Below are 22,841 nucleotides of genomic sequence, written 5' to 3' on the forward strand. Positions count from 1 at the left end.
CACTTAATGAGAACATTCAAACAAATTACTTAAAATGTTTTCTTCTTTGTTCCCAGATCGTTTGTTTAAGACATAATTGTGTAAACTAATACAATTTGATTTGTTCGGATGCTTTAGCTTAAAATTTAAGTTGCAGAAAGTTTTGGGAAACGGAATGTTATTCTGGATTTACTAGCTGTTTTAGGTTTTAAACGCTAGCTGACCATTTTTCCGTATTTTTCACGATACATTTGCCCCTTCGAAAACGAAAAGAATTAGCTTTCCATTGGTACCAAATTTTGAGCGAAAGAATACTGTCGATTATCTTTATTACTAAAACCGAATTTCTGAGACAATTAATGCCATCACAACCGATATCCATCAAAATGAACCACTGCCGGTTCGGCCTGAGATGACAAAACTTGATTCTGCTTACAAGAAGAAATTTTTCTTCGATTAAGGCCAGCTCAGTTTTGGACTGAGCTACTAATTAAGTAAGGATCTTGGCGATATGATCATACCTCTCACCAAAATTTATCTCCTAAATTCTTTCACGACCTCGAAACGACACTGTGTTTTCGTTTCGCTTGAATGTTACTGCTGTCGGACATCAATTTAATTTTCTGTGTACCGTGAGCGTTTGTTAAAGTTATAAGTACTCTGCCTACCTGAGAAAATTGACCGTATTTAGATCCCTCACGGTTAACTTTTTGCTTATACCATTCAATGGTATAAGCAAAGTGGAGATAAAGAGATAGATAGTGGAAACGGCCCATTGAATTATACCATTACAGACACATGACATAACTGTGCTTTCTGCCCGGTCGTAGCTAAACAAGAGTCCAAATACTATAACAAATAACAAATGCATCAATTGTATGACAGTTTCATTGGCTGCAGTACACGGTTGATTTGACGCATTTTGCTGAAGCGCATCAGTTTTTATTCTTGATCACAGGTGTAAGTTATCCTTCTAAAAAGCTTATAAATTATTAAGAACTGTTGATTGACCATGGCAGGAAAGCGATCCCTGTGATGTTGGTTCAGGGCATCCAACAAGACTGTTTAAGCAAAAATACCTAAAGCGATGTTGGCTGTGTTGCCAGATTGTTTCATGGTCTTTCTTAAAGTATATTTTTGTAACCTAGGACGGTCGTATTTGTTCAGATTCTTTAGCTGAAAATTCCCAGTTGTTTAAAGGCCCTAACCAGTTGCGAACAACGCTTGGACACTCGATCATGTCATTGACTTTAACAATGCAGCCATCATCGACAAAGGAACAAGAATAAAGACGCTTGAATCTTGCACACAGCTAAAACGATCGCGGCTGATAAACAAAGAAAAGAAACGTTAATTCTGACACTTTCGAACAAACATTCATTTTGACACTTTTAGCATTCTTGTCAACATTCTTGTAACATGTATTTTTAGTTCTTTATGTTTCTCTTCTCACACATCTTTTAATGTCCTCGAACGTAACAAATCATTTTAACCAGAGACACTAAGTAGGTCATGATCATGATTACCGCTCACCGGATAAGAGAAAATCTCACAGAGTATTCACTAAGGCTTTTAACTAAAATTTTGTCAATCAAAACGAAGAATGTTAATAAAGGCTACGTGGATGCACAATTATGATCAATACACGCAATACGAGCTCTGCTCTTGTTCAAAGAGCGGATAAAATATGTATTAGCTGAATTGCAATTTATCCACTGGATAAAGTTATCCGCTCTTTGAACAACCCAGGCCAGATGAATAGGACACATGGTACGGATGTTCCACATGCATATAAAGCATATGGATTGCGAGCTTTAACTATCAAAAACAGACGGGATTCTATTTTCGGTTTTGATTTAAAACAAATTTAATTTCTTGGCAAAAATAAAATACACGGAACTGTCGTTAGACAATCAAAAGAAAATCAAACAAACTATTAACCATAGAAGACAGGAAATAAACAACCAGAGAAACAAATAAGCAATAAACAGATAAACAAACAAGCCGGGATATTGTTTAAATAGTCTAATAAACAATGCACCATCAATAACTATCAAACTTGAATTAGGTTTGAGAAATGAAATCTGCGTTTATTGAGAATCTACCAATTAAGAAGTAATCAATTGTGCAAATTTTAGTCCCGCTTTGGCCACGCATATTGCCACTTATTGCTTTCTTTTAAGATCTAAAACATATTATTTTATATATTCATAATACTAGTAGTATATGAGTGGGATACCACCGCGACCACACGACACCACCAACAGCAACATCAACAGTAACAACAACAACAACAACAACAACAACAACAACAACAACAACAACAGCAACAACAACAACAACAATAATAGGAACAACCACAACAACAACAGCAGCTACAGCGGCAATAACGACAGAAAAAAACCAACATCAGTAACAACAGAAACAAGAAAAACAACAACAACAATAGCGACGACCACAACAGAAATACCAACTACAACGGCAACAACAGTAGAAATAACAACGACGACAACAACAATAGCAACAGTCACAACAACAACAAAAATAACAACAACAACTACTACAATGCCCACAATAGAAACAACAAAAACAACCACAACAGCAACAGGAGCAACAAAAACAACAACAAAAAAAATCTCAAAGATCGAGCTGTGCTGTTAACGGCACTATGCAATACCCGAAGTATTTTGGTGCAGCTGTGTCTACGAGTGATCTGGAAACAGTTTGACCAGCTGAAAAGTGAATTAACGCCTAACCAATACTAGAACCGAGAACGGCGCAATGAATGTCTTATTTATCAAGCTATATAGAAATTCAGTTAAAATAAAAAAAAAAAAAATTAACGTGTTGCGAAACTCAAAATAATGAAGTTTTCCCCTCTACTTTATAATGATGTTCGAACCAGCGACATACTTATCCGATCCTATTATATAATTTCACCCAGTTAATACTCAAAAATAAGTTAATACCGGCACTCAATGTTCGATCCTGGTAGTGAAAGAAACGGTTATTTTATAATTAACGATAATTCCACTTGCGCTTGTTGGATGCGAGATCGATAGACTCGGTTGGCTATAATTATCTCATATCCAACAAGCGTGAGTGGAATAATTGTTTTATTAAAAACAATCATCAATTTTGCTAGATCTTGCTGATTTCGCTTTGCAAGAACAACCAGAAGACAATTTAATGGTCGCTATTTCTCGGCCATGGAATAATGGCTCACACACCATGGCCGTTAAGCCAATCCCTGGAATTGCATTATACAATGATCCAATTTTTAATATTTACTTATAGCTAGCAGCAAGGAGGAGCTTGCTACATAAAATCAGACGGGATCTCTCAATTAGCAAATGTAATCTTAACTGGTCCTCCTTGACATCTAGACATCTATTCAAAGGCAATCGATTTTCGCCAGAATTTTAAGTGCTCTAAAGGCCGGTTAATCGTCTTTGATCCATCGCTCATCACACTGCTCGGCCCGTATTGAATTTCGAGGCAATGTGCTGTCGTTCGCTGTTTATCTTACTGTAACGTGAATAACGAACGCAGTTTTGTAATATATAACTGATTAAAAGTTCAGCGATACCTTATGTTAAGATTACTATAGTAAAGGCTTTTGATTAAAAACTCCTTATATTTGTATCATTTCATTTATATTCATTTGTATATTCGAACAAAATTTAATAGCAATTTCCTGGAGCGGTATTTTCCGCCAGGGCTGTTTGCCAGGCCAGTTATGAACATTTTGGCGTGCTGGAAATTCAAACGTTGGGAAACTCTAAGAAGTTAAAAGTTGAATATACATACCTATTTGATACGACGACCTTGGACCATGTAAATATTTTCCACCTCAAATTTAGCAGCTTTTATATCGCAAACTAGAATTCACGTTGAAAAGTCGCACAAGCAGTTTTAGTGATTTATTTTGATGAAGTTTTGTTCAAATCATTGGGACGATAGGAGGTGAGGTATTGTTTTTCGTGTGGATTGAGCTGGTGCCTCATTGATGACCCGCAAGGACCTGCTGTTCTGTAACTCGCTTGGCACCTTTTCGATTTGTTCTCGACAGGTCATAGTAAGGCAGATTTATTATGTTTTAAGGGGCCGGGATAAGAAATGGTATCTTATGGCATTTTACAGTTTCTCCAATACCACCATAATTGGTCTCTCTTTCAAACACAATTTTCCCCTGGCATCTGAAAACATGCAACCATAGTATTATGAATCGAGTGGGACTGACTCTCTCTTACAAGGCTTCGTTCACAAACCGTTGACATCTAAAAGCCTGATCCGAATAAAGTTTCTATCCCGAGAAAAACAGTCTCCTTTCGTTACTTCTAAAATTCAAAACAGCTGACACAAAACTGTATTTAAGGATCATTGAAGGACCAAGACCGTGGATAACCCATTTACTTTCTGTGTAAGTGCCAGTTGATTATGTTGTACCGAGGTTATAAAGATCTGAAGTTTGCGCATGTGTGAGGAGATCAAATTCTTAAGTGTGACCAGTTCTGAGTTGTAACTACTAAGCTATTTCCTTTATTATGTTGCACAAGGTGATTTCCGTCGATGCAACCTTAGCGTTATTGGTTCAAACGACCGCTTTGTGGGTTAAATACTACTTTTCTGTAATGTCCTTTATGTACATATTGGATACGATTATTTCAGTGTTGCAATTCACAACGAAAGTCTTTAAGCAATTTTTTATGTTGTTCTGCCTCATTGTTCTGCAATGCTCACATCAAATAAATTAAGGAAATTTTCAGTGTGTATCGACCGCCATTTGTGCCTCGTCCATCATTTCCCAAGTAAAATACTTGGCGGTTCATGTGCCTAAGCCAGCAAGCGAAACAGCAAATCACTCCGGATCAATAATTATTGTCACCTTGTTGTGCGCACGGTAAACATCGCCGGTGTTCGGCTATCCGACGGCTGGGTCAGAGCCGGCTACGTAAACCACAGATCAACAAAGCGTACGTTTTGATTTAATTGATCGCTGCATATCGTTTTTTTTTTTCCACCGAAGTATGAAAGGTTAATGCGATGTCTAAAACCACTGACGGCAAATTACCACTAAGGCCATATTGCGGACTTCAAAGGAAAGTTTCGCTGATCTGTCAAACCTTTACTGCTAAATTTAAATTTCTTTATTTTTCACCGCTCTGATAGCTACTATAATTGGGCAAAAATTAATCAGAACTAATAAAAACAGTAAAATGATGTAAAACAAGAAACTGGAATGTATCCTTGGGATCGTAACTAATGATGAGAATCTCCACGAACATTTATGATCAGGAGGGCATCAATATCCAAAACATGTAGATAACAATTATCCAGTGGTATTGGAATGGTACTAACGAAAGACGGCACCTATACATCTCCAGCTATTTTTAAAGCGGAAATTTTACAGGAAAAATCGAAACAGTCAACAGAAAAAGCGCGTCAGTTTTGTTAAATCCCACAGGTTAAAAAGATAAACAATCAGTGGACTTTCATAACCATGGTTATTTGACCCGACTTTAACAACGAGTCAACAATGCAACTACGACAACGATAAGGAAAGAAGGAGGCAAAATCATTCCTCATTTTCTGAAATAAATTTTGTTCTTAAGTTTGTTTTACCTTTTTTTGTACATCGAATTGATATGACGTCTTGATCGGGATATGGATTGAGGGGGGTGAATAGGTCTACGGATCGGCGGATTTGGTAAATATTTTAGCCCGGATCCTGGATTCAGAGCGAAATTTTAACGGATCTGCGGATCCTATGATCACAGCGGATCGCGGTTTTATCCAGTTTTGGAGCCCGGATTTTGGATTTTGGTTGTTAGGAAGTTCAAGCTTGCTCTTTTTTCTCGTATCTGCAAGATTTTGTTTCGATACAGACGTTGGTTACATAAATATTTCGTTGATAGTCATCCTCAACGCTAAAACACAATATCACGCAAGGCAACTCCAACAACTGAAGTCCCTCTGTACTCGCGTATCATCTAACGCGGCAAACAATTTGCGGATTCGGATTTAGTTGATTTTTTGAGTGGATCGACGGATTCAGCCATTGATTTTAGCGGATCGGCGGATTTACATACCCCTATTCACCCCCCTCTGGATTGGATAACTTAAGGTTACTGTATACATTCGAGGGTGTCCTCCGGGAAATGTATTCTATGCGCGCTGTTCTAAAAGAAATCCTGGAAAACTATTTATTATAACAATTTCGTCAGTCGCGCATTGCGGCGTATTTTGCGGGCTAAAATGAAGAATTAATCAAGCTTAAATATATTTTAGCCTGCTGCTCTGAGCCAATATAAGAAAGAAGAAAATAACGTAGCCAGCGAATCAGTAGAGGAAACCATTCAACTGTTCGCGCCGTTTTCTTGCTTGTTCGGACTGGAAGCGCTACCATCTGGAAATAAATTGTTTTGGGCTACAAAAAAACCAACGAAGAAGTAAATTCTCATTCGTCTCAGCTAGCTATATGGATGAAGGGGATTTACAGAAACTCGTGGGCGATGGTGGAAATAATGCCTCCATGGCCGGCGGCGAGGTGAACGTGAATATGTGTTCGTCGAGCAAAATCCGCTCAGTTTAGCAATTGCACAATTAATTTTAATACTTGTGACAATTCCGCTTCAGGCTGTTTACAAAATTCTTATGCGACAATGAAAGCTTTTGTTCGATAAAAAAACGCCTTCTCAAATTGCTGTAAAAGTAACCGAACATCACAGTCTCTATTGTTATATCACCGTAAGGCTTACTGGAGAAACTGAAACTTTTTTAAAACCGCTAAAAACTAATTATGTTTGCCAAAGTAAATTACAAGCCGTTGCGTTGTCCATGACATCCAAACAAACTGGACTATATCAATCAGGGGATAATAAGCTAACAAAGTGGATGAGGCTTTCACGTTATTTCCATCGGTTCCCGTGAAAATTTTTGATTTTTAGCAAGCTCGCACACATGAATGAGTACTACTCCCGTTATTCTACCCCTTAGTAAACTTTTCTTTCATCTTTCGCAATGTGTAAAAATCATCACTAAGTTGCAATAAGTATTTTTGATGTGCTAATTGTTGAAGATAGCAACCTTTGAGGGTCATACGTCAAATTGAAATAAGAGTCGATTTCAGCCCAAGCTCTGTGTTGTGTAAATTATAAGGGTTCAGTATGGGAATTATGAACTGGTTACGAGTCGAGAATAAAGAACATAGCCTCCCACGCAGACGTTCTTAGGGGTTCGTCAACGCGTTCCTGCCCCACGAACGCGTGACGAACCCCTAAGAACGTCTGCGTGGGAGGCTATAAAGAACACGAATCGAACAAAAATGCGTTACCTTGTCTCCTTAATACCATGTCAGTGTTAGTAGTTTCAGCGCGATTCCATTGGGTTTTAGGTTCGCTGTCAGTGCCTCTCTGATCCATCGGATTACAAGTCCGCGTTTCACAAATTTTTCTTTTTACAAATCCAGTCCACTCCAGTCCAGTCCACCAAGCACGTAATCCTCCTTTTTCCAGTTTGCATATGAAAGCCGGTGTCGTAATACGACAGATGTGGCCAGGAATTGGGCAATTTCCGGCAAATTTAAATACACGTCCATGATTATTTTAAGCAGTGACTTATTCTGCATGACGTACGTATTACGCCATTGTTTGAAGAGCATCAGGAAAATATGCTCTGGAAGTGAGTCAAATATATGATCTTGTCACACGCTGTTTCTTCGGCGCGGAACATTGTGAATCTTGTAGACAGCTGTAAAAGGTTGTTATTATTTTCTCCAATATCGATATCCTAGTTGAAACTCCTAATAGAAAAGAAGACAGCAGTGCCAGGTGAGAGAGTGAAAGTCATTTTTAGTCTCCAGATACGTGTACAGCTGCGTATGAGTGTAAACACCTGGTGTAAAGCTAATGTAACAGTTCTCTGAACTCTCAAGCTCAACTTTTTGAATACAAAGCAAGGCGACGAAATCTTAAAATATCACCCTGCTAGTAAGCTGAGGCAAATTTTGGGGTTTGTTTTCGGTTTTGTGAAGCAATCAAATTGTAGTTCTTTGACACTTCACAATAATTTCAACATTCTCAGTACGCGGTCTCAGTATTGCGCTCGTTTAATTTGTTTTGAGTTTGATCTTTCACGATCGAAAATTGTAGTCACAGATTAATTTAGCCAAGATTCTGTAATAACTTTTGTTGTGAATATTTATTACATTAATTCCTCCCATGATTGCTGACTTTCAGTAACTTCATGTCTTCGACGAGGATTACTGATGCGGGTAGCGTGACACTCTGTTCGGTAGAGGAAGATAAACAACACAGGCAGAAATATCACAATATGTTACACATGTTTCACGATCCTGACTGGCTCGGGAGATTGTGCAAGCACTCACCGTTGAATTTGAATGTTTGTTTCATTTAATTTTTTATTTTACTTTTATGTCTGGTTGACCAAGGCCAGCTATAAATTCAGCAAGAAATTTCGGTGAATTCGCTGAGTCATGCTGAGTGTGTTGTACATGAAACCTTGCGTGACATGAGGTTATGCGTCACTAAAAATGAATAACAATCAAGCCAAGATCAAGGCATAGTCATTTCACGGCCCGCCGTGACTCTGAGTATTGCAGTTGGGCAATATTATAACGCCTACTCGTATTTGACTCATTTAAAAGAATCTCATACGCTGAATATAATCATCAGATTGGATTGGCAGTGTATATTGCTTTTTTGATTCGTTCACAGACAGTGAAATTAGGGCCATAATCCACTATAATCCACAAGAATAGAAGTCAAGACCTCTCAAGCCAGCCGAAGGTTAGTTTGTTTTACTTTCCTTAATTCTGCTTTTCGCATTTCTCGCCGTAGAAGAACATTACTTAATAGAAATAGATTTATGACAAGTTGGGAACATTATGTTGTGGTATCATGACGCGAGTTTTGTTGCAAAGTGAACGAATTAACGGGGTTTATCGCACACGGTCTCGGCAAGTAATATTTAATGAAGCATAATCGTGTGGTGCACCAAACGAAAGAAAAGCGAGCAAAACAGCCCAACTGTTATCCTCAGGTTTTCCAGATCGCTTAATGGCGTTTCAAACCTAATTTAACAACGAACACATTTAGTGCCGTTCGGTTTCTGTGGCTGAATTTATTTAACAAAAACATTTAACGAGCGTTGCGAAATCCGCTGGGATCTCTGACCACCACGTGTTGTTCGCTTTTGCTTTCCAATTTCAAGCATTGCTGATGGGGTTCGTATGGCTTCAAGAAAGAAATAAAAATATCGTGAACATGGTGTTTTTGTTCGAAACTTCTCGATCCCGTGGATGAATTAAAAGCTCGAACTGAAATACAACAGCGTGACCTGACCTAATGACTTCAAATAAATGTTTGGCCAATATTGATTGAGAGTGAAGGAGTCGGGATAAAAGCGGAATTGAAGCGACCGTTTCTCTTGACATCTTCGAGCAGTTATAACATGATGATAGAAACAGCGTCTTTTAACTCGCAGAAGGTAGTTGCTATCAGCAACTACAACAACCAGTCAACAGCACACAACCAGAACATTCAAACAAAATACTTCAAATTTTTTATCTTGTATTCCCTATCGTTCGACCGGTTTAGAACCTATTTGAAGGGGAATTTTTGTTCAAAGCTAACAGAGATTGATCTATGCGGATTGTTTAGCTACTAACTCGTAACTGCCCCTCGACTTCGACTTTTTATGGTGCCGAACGCGAGCGGCATACGACGAAATCTGTACTTTTACGGATTCGAATGTAATAATTTGCATAATCGTAATGCCAAATTGTGGTAGTCAACTTCACTGCTTGCCCACCGATTGCGTAATGCATTGAAGTAACTGTTTTCAACTGTTTTTCAAAGTCTAAAATCCATAATTAATTGGGAGGACATTGCTGTTGTAAAAAGCGTTTTAAAATTAGTAAAATTACCGAGTTTGAGATTCTTATCTTTCAAAATATAAGGTATAGGCTGTAGTTCCGTGATTAGGAAATATGGCCACTCACTTCATGGAACTATATCTTTGCTATTTTTACGGACAAAACTCTCAAACGTCGCCTTTTTTTACTAATTTTAGGATGGTCTTTCGAGCAGTGTCGGCGGATTTTCGTTTCCTGGCCTTCATCAAAATTTTAAATTTTCGCGATAAAGAAGAACAGGCTTTTAAGAAGTGTCGCTGTATTGTTTCGTATTTTTTTTAATATTTTAAATACGTCACCGCGGAAGTTTCCTATTTGTTTTCGACAGTCATCGGAGCTACCCGACCGTACCCTTGGTCGTCCGAAAGCGAAATTCACTCGTTCTTGACGCTTCACTGTAGACGTAATTTGAAGGATTTGTCCGACATTTGTCGATAATGCGTCTTTTATAAAACAGACTGTCGAAATTGGCCGTGATTTGTAGTACCATTGAAGATGAAATTCACTTTTTATTAGATTGCCAAGCTACTCTATATGTTCTTTGTTAAAATAGAACCTCGCCTTCCATTTCCACGACTATAAGCAAAAGAAGCTTTACTGTCGCATATAATGAACTCAACTGACTATTTTAACTTCATTTGTTTCTTCGTGCTTCGAATTGAGAGATAAACTTCTCTCCGGAATGATTACTTCTACTGTATGAATAGTTTAAAATAAGCAAAGGCTTCACTTACTTTATTTTTATTTTATTTTATTTTTTTTAAGTTATCTCAAGAATTAGTAAACGAACCAATAGTTAGTTATGAATAGCTTTTGCAATACTGTGTTTGTTATAGTCATGCAAGTAAGGCTTGTTGTTGTCATTGCTCCCTCAAAATAACGTCAAATTACAACGTCTGACGCATGTAGAACATGCTCCAAACCCTGATGACACTCGCCCTGCGCAAATACTTTGAATTTTTTGAATTTTGAAGTTTTCCGTTTAACTGGTTTCAACATTTGCCAAACGATGTTGCGCAAATGGTGGATAAACGGAGTGTTCAAACGGTTTCAACGCCATTCAATATTTTCAAGAACAAAGAAAATATTGAATCGATGTTGAATGAAAGTTAACACCGATTTAAATTTGAATCGACACACTTTCAACAAGCTTTCATCATTTTTTTACGCTGACAATACAGCTATAATGAGACGCGGACGTTTTTGTCGGAGTTGTGCAAGGTTTGGCCCTTTATCGTACGAGGCTGTAAGATTGAGTTTGTAACCTTGCCTTTCTTTCATTCAGAAAACAGAAGATGTGCTAAATAGTCCAAATTTGTCTGCAGACATCGAAAGGATTTCGTTGTAATGTGTCTCCAAGTCTGCTTCTCCGTTAAGTGTGCACGTTAAACTGTCTCCAAGGAAAACTGTGTCAGACACGCACGACTATTGTCAGTGTTAGAAGGTATGAAATCAACTGTAGGATGTAGATTCCTTTTCATTTGAGGTGACACGGTGAGAAAAATGCAAAACAATTTTCGCCAGCCTCGAACTGTTCTTAGGTCAGAGCAATTTGCACCTGTTTGCGTTGTCGACTATACACTCGCATGAAAACAAATATTTTGTACCGGTTACTATACAGACGACTTGTTTGAATCAATGGTGCCTCATTCCAAATCCTAAAGAACTAAGATCTCCAATAAGCGAAATGACTTGGCGGTGTTGATGAAATAAATGTTGAGAAAACCTACAGTAGGCTACGCTCCAGTCCGGTACCCATCCACCGTTCAATGTTTTCGCCGATTCAAATGCACTCAAAAATTACAGAGAGATTTGGGGCTCGACGTTTCGGAGTCATCTTGACCCCGTTATCAACAGAAAATAAGTTTATGAACGCGGATATTTAAATAGGCTAGAGCTGAAAATTAACACACTAATAGATGGTTAAACTAATACTTTAGCGCAAATTGAATCAGTTTTCACGTTCAGTCTGGTTTGAGTTTGAGTATGAATAACTTCTCATGAATTAGCCAGTCAAATTTGTTGGTGCATTTCGCAAGCACCTGAAACTGTTCTAAAAGACGTTATGTTATTATGTTGAAGATGGAAGTGTTTGTAAATGGACGACCACTTTCTTTTGTGTCCGTCTACGCACTCATGCAGTGTGTGTTGTTGTTGTTGCAGGTACCCACGCGTATACCCCACATATCCTGCATCGCACAGGTTACATTTAAATTTGTATACTACACATTGTTGGTTGACAATGGATGGCTTGGCTTCTTCCACCTTAAGATCAGGTTACATTTAAATTTGTATACTATACATTGTTGTTTGCCAATGGATGGCTTGGCTTCTTGCACCTTAAGATCAGGTTACATTTAAATTTGTATACTACACATTGTTGGTTGACAATGGATGGCTTGGCTTCTTGCACCTTAAGATCTTCAATGAGCTTCCGACTTACAAAAACAGGTTGGATTGCAGTTCCCACTTTTAAACTTAGTTTACTAAGTTGCCGTTTCACAACGTTCTGATCTTTAAACGGTAGGATGACTCTAGTAGGATATGTTGGGTATACGTGTGGGTACCTGCATGAGCGCGGACAAGAATACAAAAGAAAATCGTCCTCCATTTACAAACACTACCATCTTCAACATAATGACCGGATACCAGAGCGTTTTGTAGAACAGTTTCACGTGCTTGTGAAATGTACCAACAAATTTGACTGCCTCATTCATGAGATGCTGTTGATACTCAAACTCAAACCAGAACTGAACGTGCAAACTGATTCAATTTGCGCTAAAGTATTTGTTTAACCGTCTATTAGTTTAATTTTCAGCTCTAGCCTATTTAAATATACCCCCGTTCATAAACTTATTTTCTCTTGATAATGGAAAAGATTCTCTCGCCGAAACGAATTAGCGGTGTCGATGAGATAAACACGGTAAACTCTTCCGTGTTTAAATTCCGTTTTAATTTCACTCGCAGAATTAGATATTCAACCAACTTTGCGGCTCTTTCTCGACTTATCAACAACCATTGTTTAACATTCTATAAAAATTCCACGAAACACGGAACGCAATTTAAAAATTAACCAATTCTTTTGAATAAAGGGGACGAGGTATTGTTGTATTCTGTTGTATTTTATTCAATTTCAGGGGCACCGTACGAGAAAATGGAAGCAAAATAGTTGAAATGTTGTTTTCTGCGCTCCCACATCATTAAATGGCCCTTTAAAAGGCAAATTTGTTGTGTAAGTTAACACAATTTGATCTTGCCGTATTCGTAAGCTGAAAGTGTGGAAATTGCCGAGAGTTTTTGGGAACGGAAAGTTACGATTTGCTGTTGGCCTTAAGAAATGCTAGCTGGCCTTTTTTGTACTTTTAACGACGTTTTTCCCCACCGAAAACAACGGGGATTAGCTTTTTTGGGATTCTAAAGTTTCATGTGACCTTTCGTGTTTTTCTTCACAATTTAATCTGAATTTCTGACGCGGGTATTGTCTTTCCGAAAAGATATTCCACTGAATAGAGAAACTGCCCACTTTTCCGCGCTACATTATTAATAGCTATGATTTATTTGGCTTAATACCTCAGAATTAGAGTAACTGGCATCCGTAAACGAAATGATACGAAGGGCTCGAAGAGATAAATACCATAAATTTATTGTCATGCTTTAATGTTTTCGCTTGCAGCAACGTTTACTTACGAATTGGCAACTTGGCTCTTAATGTATGTACTTACATACAAATAGTAAAGTTTTATTTTTGAACTTTTTTGGGACAGCTTAGTTACCCAACTAAATATTTCTGTTGAAATTCTCACCGCTGTACGGTGTGAATGCGCTCATATTTGTTGGCGATAAATCTTGAACTTGCGCCCAGAAAAAGTGCATTTAATATAAGTATATATTCTCTCTTTCCACGACTGAATATTTCAGCAAAGTGACACGATGAGAAATATCCTTGAGAATTAGGCCGTATTTCAGAGTTCCTGCACTTCGGGTAAGCACAGTAATTCTAATAATTCCAAGTTCATTTCACCCGTAGCAAACGGCTGTCATAAAGTATCCTCGCTATCTTCAGGTGACAGCGAAACATGTGCTCGTCGCAGACAGGCATACGAAAGGCTCTCAAACTAAACTGGCCATTTCGGGGCAGTATTCCCCTCTCGATATTTAGCAACATGTTGGAAGAGCTTTCCCTCAAAACTACCGAGAGTTGTTCCAATATGCATTTTAAAAGCTTTGAAAATATACTTCTCACGCTGAACGGACTTTTGCGGCTGAAAGGTTTCCGTTTTGACGTCTGGACGAACTATCCTCCGTTGTTCGTCTTGAATGGGCGGACAACAGAAAATAGCTCGTCCAGACAGATAATGCGTCTTGTGCCCGTCTTTATAATACAGACGAATAACCAGACGAACAACAAATGTTTGCCTAAGTTCGTCCGGACGGATAATGCGTCCTCTAGTATAAAAAATCCAGAGTTTCGATAGGCATAGCGGCCATGGGATGTCGCCCATTATTAAAAACTGGATCATCGTATAATGCAATTCTAGGGATTTGATTGGCTTAGCGGCCATGGTATATGAGCCGTTATACCATGGTCAAGAAATAGCGACCAATAAATTGTCTTCTGGTTGTTCTTGCAAAGCGAAATAAGCATGATCTAGCCATTTTTCTTGACTGACTCGCGCTTGTTGAATATGGCATGATTATAGCCAATCGCCAATAGCTATGTATCATCCCATATCCAACGCACGCTCGTGGAATAATTGTCAATTCTGTATAGTGGCCCCCTAACTAAATCGTCATCAGGCCTTTCACGCAGAGTGATATTGGCAAGATGTAGCATTGTCGCTTCGATATCTTTAATAAAACAGTTATTCCACTCGGCGCTAGGATTGATATTCTAAAACAAGGTAGGACGCCTTATGATGTTTGCGCAATAGTATAAACATCATAAGGTGTCCTACCTTCTTTTGGAGTCGCCATTTAAGGATCAACCCTTGTGGTTTAAATGACATCACTATGGGTTTCGTGGCAAACTGTGAATCTCCGCGCGGTAATATCACCTGTCCTGAGTTTGGATGATGGTCATTTTGAAGCACTGATTATCGGATAGTCATTTCATGATTACAGGCACTTTTTGATGGGAAAGAGGGTGAATGTTGTTTTCTGTTGTTGGTGCGCGTACATTCATCACGAGATGTTCCTAGCAATTCTGAGTTTTTGTTAGGGACGAGTCCTCTTAATCCAAGTTTTTTTTTGCATGGTTTGTAATTGTGCAGAAAAATCAGAAGTTAGGAAGGGCTAATGGAATCCAAAAAAGAATGTTGGGTAATTGCGTAATTACTGTAAATGCAATAACTGTTATTTATTTTAAGGCCGTTGACGGTTGCTTCTTTTTTGGGTTATCCTCAGTTTTCTTTTGGATTCTAAAAGTGCTTACTCATGCTCTTCTTCTCCACCTAAACATCAAACTACGGTGATATTACTTTGGATTAGGAGAGCCGTCCTTAATGGAATGTTGTCATAACCATTGCACAGTTATATTCAACACCGAATTATAAGTAAAGTCACTCATTAAATGTTAAAATATCTATTTTTCTTCAGATCGTCTTTAATTAAAAGAACTGCCTACTGCTTTGAGGAAAAGAATGTCGACCGAAAACGGGCAAGCAGGTAAGCACACGAAAAAATACTGATATACAAAAAATATCCTTCCTAAATCCTATCTCGCCTCCTCTCTTGTTGCTCAGATTCACTCTTCCATCATTTAATTTGTTTTGAACAAGCAGCCACTCTCCTTGCCGGAAAGTCTAGCAATACGGGTCTCTTTTTATCTTTTTCTAACCTCATGCCGTTCATTAGCCTACCAAGCTGACTTTTTCCATCATACTGCTATGAGATAGCTGAGCCATGAGTTAGCTGAACCAGCTCAGCTGAGCAGTGACGCAGTAATGCTGCCTGGGCATTATGGATACGTGCCGCAGCCTCCTCCATCTTCATTTTTCATCTCAGTTCTGATCCGCTGAGACTTGATTTTTCATTATGTTCATCAATTGACAAGGCCAAAATATTCTCACGATTCCTTCGAGACAGTGGTATCTTGTTGCTGTCTTTTTCATTTAGTCTTCCATTTCGTTTCACATCGGTATAGGAGAACACGTTTCACTAATGTATTGTTGTAGATGTTTTAACTTGAATCTGTCATTATACCCCCTAGATTTCCACATATTGCTGTGTTTGACAGATGTGTCCCCTTGCACATCCCGTTCTATACATATCTATTTGTTCGTTTAACTCCTGCTTCGAGATATTTAAAATCACTGACTTTTTGATATTCTCACCATCTTGAAACTTGTTTGGGTTGTTGTTTTTAATATGACTTCTTCACGAAAATGTTTCTTCTTGCTGATGTTGAGACCCACGCTCTTAATTGTCTCCAATAGCTTGTCTGTTTTTCTTTGCATCTGGAGTCGGTTCATCCAGGACCAATCGTCTAGCTGTTTCATCATCTTCCACTTGATTTCATTGTTAGCGCTCTTTGTTGAGTCTCCCAGGATCCAGTCAATAGTTATAAAGTCTTGCTTAACATCTGTATTAGGTTCATCTATGGGATTTGTCATTTCAGATGTTTTTAGTCTTCACGTTAGCCTTGTCTGCTACTTTCTGGGGGTCATCCGCTAGATTATCACGCCATTTCTTCCAGTCAGCCCTGTTGCTTACTTTGACTTTTGATACTGGCTTTTGCCTTGCCCTGTATTTCGCCATCTACCTTCCTTGCTGTTGTCTCTCATTCCCTTGGCGATCTGTACTGGCCTCCCTATTTTATACATTGTTCGAACATTCCTGTTGCCAATTCAATACTTTTTGTGAGTGTTAAAAGTAATTCTGTCTGTCGGCAAGCTCCTGCACAGTTTTTACTCCATCCAGAGGTACTAGGCTGGTCCCTCCATCTTACCCAAAACCACTTTGATGAAGGTTTCCGAACGTTACACAGTAAATGGTCATTAGCCATTTGCACAAATCCCAGGCGGAAGGAATAGATGCTGCCTTGGTCTTAGAACCTGCCCAGCAAGGTTGAACCTACCAGAGGCAGCAAACCCAGCTAAATTACGAGATCATTAACAACTTGCAAACCTCGTCAACATGATAAAGAACAGCATACAGAGGAATAGATTAAGATACTGATACCCCAAAATAACTAGGTTGATTTTTAACTGCCGGCTATAGACGTATTCTAAAAACAACATACCACCACAACGGTAACCTCCTTAACAAAGGCCTTTGCTCTGCGGTAAATCTCTTCCAAAACACCTCATGGGTTGGATTACTAACCATTATACAGCAGTAGTGGGTCCCAGGTGCTGGTAGCGACAGAAACTTCTTGTGAGATATATTATGGCTAGGCTTTATTAGTATTTGGATTTATTTTTGCAGAACATTATAGGACGTTAGCAGCCAAGTATGATGACTTGAATAAGGAACTTCACGATGCACTGCCTCCACATATGATTGCCACGATGGACTTACAACCTGATCACGTATTGGCTGATATCGGAAGTGGAACTGGTAACCTCGCAAAAAAACTTTTTGAAGGTGCGCAACTGAAAAATCCAGTGATCTGTGTTGAGCCAAGCGCAGAAATGCACGAGAAAGCTATTGGAAGAGAAGGGATCATTCCTGTATTAAACACCGGGCAAGACTATTTTAACGACGCTTCGGTCCGTTGCTGCTTTGACCGCGTGGTTTTTATGCAGTCTGATCATCATCTTCCAGACCCTTTGGCGGTTTTTAAGGGAGTGGAGCGATCTCTTCGTCCCAATGGCATCTGCTCGATTTGGATTCTTAAGAGTCATTCTTGCTTCTTCATGTTTAAAGACGTTACAGGTGCCAAAACGTACAAAAATGATTACGAGGAAACTTGTAGGTTGCTTGAAAAAGCCAATCTTGAGGTAAGAAAGATCTGGGTAGATGTAAAATATGACTTGAAAAAGTCTAAGTTTTACCGCATGTTACGAGGTCACTTCATTTCGAATCTCCACGGGATGACTGACGAAGAAATCGAAGAAGGAATTAGAGCACTGGATGAAGGGGCATTACGGTCGTTTAAGGATGATGATGTTATTAAAAATGAAGCTAAATTTGTTGTCGTACAGGCTAAAAAGGTGATCAACAATAATATCCTTTAAGTTTTAAAACGACTGCTATAGACCTTCACAATTTTTGTTAATGCTAGCCGAATTTTTACAATAAGTTGATAACTTCAACAACAGGAAAGAAGACAAAAATGAGCAAACTCGTTCGTCATTTTGAAGATAAATTGATGGTTGTCGATTTTTTTTTCATTTATTTTGTGCACCATGGTAGTATTACGCTTTAATAGTGATTGGAGTACGGAACTCAGATTTTGAGGGGGCGATGTCTAGTTTTTCTCTGAGAAGCAAACTGGAATGAAAAGGACAGCACAACAAACAAATAAACTGTGCTGGTACCTTTCTTGTTATAGGATTAATCTTTTGTACACTGGTAGAGTCACGTGTAAATAAACCAAACTGATTACAAAGCTGAGATCACGGCAAGGGCTATTTTAATCAGGTCAATATTTCAATAACTACAACCTAGCCTTCGAAATAACGCTTTAAAAATCAACACAAGTAGCTAGTGGTTAACTAGCATACATCATGTAAGTGGTTATAACGACTTATAAGATTTCATATATGCTAGATCGACGTTCACTGCTTCGGTTTAGACCGATTGGCTCTCTCTGTGAGCCTCCCTCGCTGGTGTTACCACCACACAGAGTCTTAAAATAACTGGTAAGATCATGCTGGTTGTACACGGAGAACTTTATCCAAGTTGACACAGTCGCGCCCTTCAGAAGGAACGTAAATGCTTTGAGCTTGTCTCCCACACCCTGTTTGGTTTGTCCTTACTTTGTGGAGGGGGGGGGAGGGGGGGGGACAGGACAGAACACTCTTTGTCAAGTGTATGGGATGTAGGCCCCCGGTGTTTGTGGTCTGGCCTTGTTCCCACGGAAAGGGGGCGTCTTAACTTGTAACTAAATATGATTGTGAACTACAGGGTTACAATTTGCTTTCACATGCCACCCGTTAACGTCCTCTACATGGTGTTGTAAAGAGCATTTGAATGTTTCGTAAATGGGTTGTCAGTAAAACGCGGGGACGAGTTCGGAGTCGGAGTTGGGGTGCCTTTTTTTGGCATGTTTGTTTGTTCATTATGGGACATTGCGATGGTAATGTTGCCATATTTTGGTCATAACTGTACAAATTCTTGTCCCGGCAAAGTACCTTTGCTAAAACATTAAATTGCTCTAGGAGAGTCGAGAAGAAAAGATCAAATGAACAAACCATACTTAATGTTTGGCGAGTTTTTCCATTACAGGAGAACTTGAAACCTAGAAAATGCGTTATATAAAATGCAAATCATAAAAAAAAATCGTAAACCCCGCTTGATGGGAGCAAAACGATCTGAATTTTTCCTTCTTTCTGTTGATGATTTTATAGGCTGTTATAAACACTTATGTGAATGCAACTCTAGCTAAGCGTTCACTCCTTATGTTTGTTTTCAAATTGGCGTAAATAGTGGTCATTTCCTTTCTGAAGAAGACCACTTTGTGCCCTTTGCTGTTGCATCGGCATTTCAATCAGTTTGGTTTATACTTAAATAATGTTTATATGAATCTCAATTGCCTACAGGGTAAAATGAAAACGGCTATTGATGGCCTGCAGGTTTCTGAGGCCAGATTCACGTAGTTCTCCTAAGTTAACCTGATCCTGTGTATTGCTTCTGAACAATAGTCGGCTGGTGTAATGACAATAGGCTTTTGCTACATCTTAACTTAGGAGGATTTCGTGCATCTGACCCTGGAGAGGCTAATACCATTTGCTTGATTCACAGTAAAAACCCACATATAAGAACCTAGTGATATAAGAACCTACAGGCTGAAATTTGGCATTTAAATACCCCGAAATATAAGAACCTGTTCAGCCTGGCAAAGAAAAATAGGTTCTTATACAAAAACAATCGCTCCAATTTTGATGGTCAAAATTCTGGATTTTAATTGTGTGAGAACTTCTGACAAAAAGTTATTGTGTATATGTTTTCTTTGATTTACATTTGTTTGGATTTTCACTAGATTTCACCAGTGCTCAACCATTTTGTATTAGTAGTACAATATTTCTGCCAATGGTTACACTACGACAACCTCTAAAAAATAAGAACTTATTAAGAACCTAATCAGCCTGAATTGTGAAAAACTACCCTAAAATATAAGAACCTGTTTATCCTCACCTCGAAAATTCTAGTTTCTTATTTGCGGGTTTTTACTGTATGTGTCAGATAAAACTAGAATACTTTGTTTCGTCCTTGAGAGGCGAAGTTGTTATAAGACCTTGTACACAAACACATGTAATTTGTCAACCTCCATTGTGAACATTATTATCAGGAGGTATTATAGGGCTAAAAAAGTATCTTTTTAACAGCGAGCTGAATATTACGTTAAGGGCTAAAATAGTTCTTGAAGATCGCGGCGATTATGAACATGACAAAGTTGAAATTAAATTTGAAGGCCGAAATAATCTTGAAGTTATTTTAGTCGGTTTATCATTGGACTCGTCGATGTAAAATTTGCAAAAAAATCGTCAAAGCCGTATCCCTGTGAAATTCCCCACTGTACGATCTAATGCCGGAGAAGGCTATAATTTACTACCTGATAAAAAAAAAGCCAAACCGTCACGAAATTCCATAAACTCTTTCTCAAATTGACTTGTTGTTTATTATAATTTAGCTGTTTAGAATCATCAATCAAAGATCTAGTGCTGTTATGCATTTTATGTATCTCAGTGGATTGATTTAAAAACATCTTAAACAGCTGTAAGTTTAAAATATCCAACACTAATTCCACGAGCGCGCGTTGGAGGTGACAATCATTCAGTTTTTGATAATTATCTTTGTCCTTTGGCTATGATTGTAATCATTAAAAGTAAACTATTTTTAAATGTATCATTTGCACTATAAAGTTCCATCGCTAGAGAGACCGGACTTTAGTGTTTAAATGAAGCCGTAGTGAATGTTTAGCCCTAGCAGTTGTAATAAAGTAGATGATTTGTTGACATTGGTAGAAATGCTGGTCAGGAATAGTTGAATAGACGGAACATTGTACACAATTCATATACAGCAATAAAGGGCTTTTGACTATTCGTTTCCGAAAATAATTCCTGTTGTTGACAAATGCTGGGGCACAGTCAATATTTCTTCAAAAAAAAAAAAGAAATGCATAAATTGGCGTACTTTAAGTCCCCCTTTCTCAAGGACGAGTAGTACATCCTACTCTTTATTTCAATTTTGGAACAAACATATATTGGTTAGTAAATTGGGAAATGTGAACAAAATCATTGAGTTGTGTGGGCATGGATCGTTCATGTTTTCAACGATCAAAACTGTACTTTCTTCCAGAATTTCAGGGTTCGCTATTCATTTTGTCCACTTTTGTTCGTCAATTCTGGTGTTTTACAAAAGTTTTGGGAAAATATTTTAATCCAAGATGGCTACCGTTTAGTAATCATGAAGTAAATCCCGCGTCATACGACGTTTCGTCAGGGCTTCAGTGCCCTCAAAGGTCTTTCCTCCCCCCCCCCCCCCCCCCTTCTCGGCTCCAGAATACGAAAAAAAAAAAAAAAAAAAAAAAAAAAAATTCCCGGCCTAGATTGGATTAATTTGATTAGCGTTTTACAAGTTGACGGAGACAGAATAACGCGATGAAGTTGAAGTTGCGTGAATAACATTTTTAAGTAACGTTTTCGTTAACGTTGCCTTCGTCATTCAACCAGAAACCTTCAGCACCAGGGCGGGAGAGGAGGACGGCAATGTCTGTCGGACGAAAAGGACTGGCTCCACGTCGCCGTCGTCAACATGACTTGTTTGTCGTTAAGCAACCGGGAGCCTAGGACAGGAAAGGCGGGAAATACGAAGAGGTATACAAAAGATTATGGCTTCTTTTCGCGACGTGCGGAAAGCGCTTCTCGACAGCTACATGGACGGCGAAATAGACGACGATGAGTTTCTAGTGCTTTAGCTAATACTTCATAAATTTAGAAGCCAACTCTGCTGATTTTCGAACCGTGCTGTCTTGATTTCAAATATAAACTTATAAGTGTAGGTTAAAATTGAAACTTTCCAAAGTTGCAATTTGAACGGAGGAAATGGAAATCTCATTAGATTCCACTTAAATTCACTTAGTATGAAGTCAACGCTATACTTACCCCGGTTTATCGCCGTCTTGCTTTTTAGAGGGAATTTTCGACATCGAGGACACGAGGAGGCACGAAATACAACTCTTACTAGTGAAATAAATTACAAAACTGAGGTTAGTCGTCTGAAATCTGGCTTCAACAGCAAGAGATATCACCTATCTGTCCGAGAGTATAAATTTTGAACCAAGAAATACATTCAGGATGAAAGAAAAAAAAATTACTCGCGTTCTACACACAACGGTGAAACATCTGTTTTGAGACGAGGGCAGGACGGGATGATACAAGCTTTGTAGCATGCGCAGTTCCGTCGAGTGGTGTAATTTCACTTCCGGTAAGCCGTCGTCCTCCTTCCCGTCCTGGTGCTCAAGGTCTCTATTAGGGAAATTACAAAAGCACGATAGCAACGCCAGCGAAAACGTGTCTCAGAAATAAATATTCACTTGATGTCATCTATTTTGTGATTATTGCAACACGCTCAACTTGAACAATGCAAACGAATTATCCTGGGACACGACTAGTATCAGTGGCGTTCAAGCCCAAAAAGAGAAAAGGAAACGCTTTATTTATCTTATTTTATTTAATTAGCTTCGCCAACAGATAATACGTTACAATAATGATCAACAACTTACAGAATACAATAAGAACACAATATGGCAGGGGACCCG

At 38.6% G+C, this 22,841-nt stretch overlaps 2 protein-coding genes across 5 annotated transcripts in view; one reads left to right on the forward strand and one right to left on the reverse strand.

Annotated features, from left to right (window-relative positions):
* The window catches only part of LOC146454844 (lactadherin-like), a 15,476-nt gene extending 11,504 nt beyond the window's left edge, over positions 1–3,972 (reverse strand). Inside the window, exon 1 of one of the 2 annotated variants that reach the window (XM_085095080.1) lies at positions 3,790–3,972. The gene's annotated coding sequence lies outside the window, so the exon portion shown is untranslated. Of the gene's footprint in view, positions 1–647; positions 924–3,789 lie in introns of those variants that run through there. The other variant, XM_085095081.1, reaches the window with a different exon arrangement.
* A 3,624-nt stretch (positions 3,973–7,596) lies between these two features.
* On the forward strand, positions 7,597–21,121 carry LOC146454845 (uncharacterized). Of its 3 annotated transcripts, XM_085095085.1 has the most exons (4): positions 7,597–7,811; positions 8,718–8,789; positions 15,512–15,580; positions 17,342–21,121. In XM_085095085.1, exons 3-4 carry the CDS (start codon positions 15,556–15,558, stop codon positions 18,091–18,093), a joined length of 777 nt encoding a protein of 258 aa, XP_084951211.1. In that variant the 5' UTR covers positions 7,597–7,811; positions 8,718–8,789; positions 15,512–15,555; the 3' UTR covers positions 18,094–21,121. The 3 variants fall into 3 exon arrangements, with proteins under 3 accessions (XP_084951211.1, XP_084951212.1, XP_084951213.1); XM_085095086.1 differs by lacking the exon at positions 7,597–7,811 and having other exon boundaries at positions 8,324–8,789; XM_085095087.1 differs by lacking the exons at positions 7,597–7,811; positions 8,718–8,789 and adding an exon at positions 11,221–11,360.
* The last annotated feature ends 1,720 nt before the right edge of the window (positions 21,122–22,841 follow it).

This window comes from Pavona decussata, unplaced genomic scaffold (assembly GCF_977016875.1).
Source record: "Pavona decussata unplaced genomic scaffold, jaPavDecu1.1 SCAFFOLD_300, whole genome shotgun sequence".
NCBI lineage: Eukaryota > Metazoa > Cnidaria > Anthozoa > Scleractinia > Agariciidae > Pavona > Pavona decussata.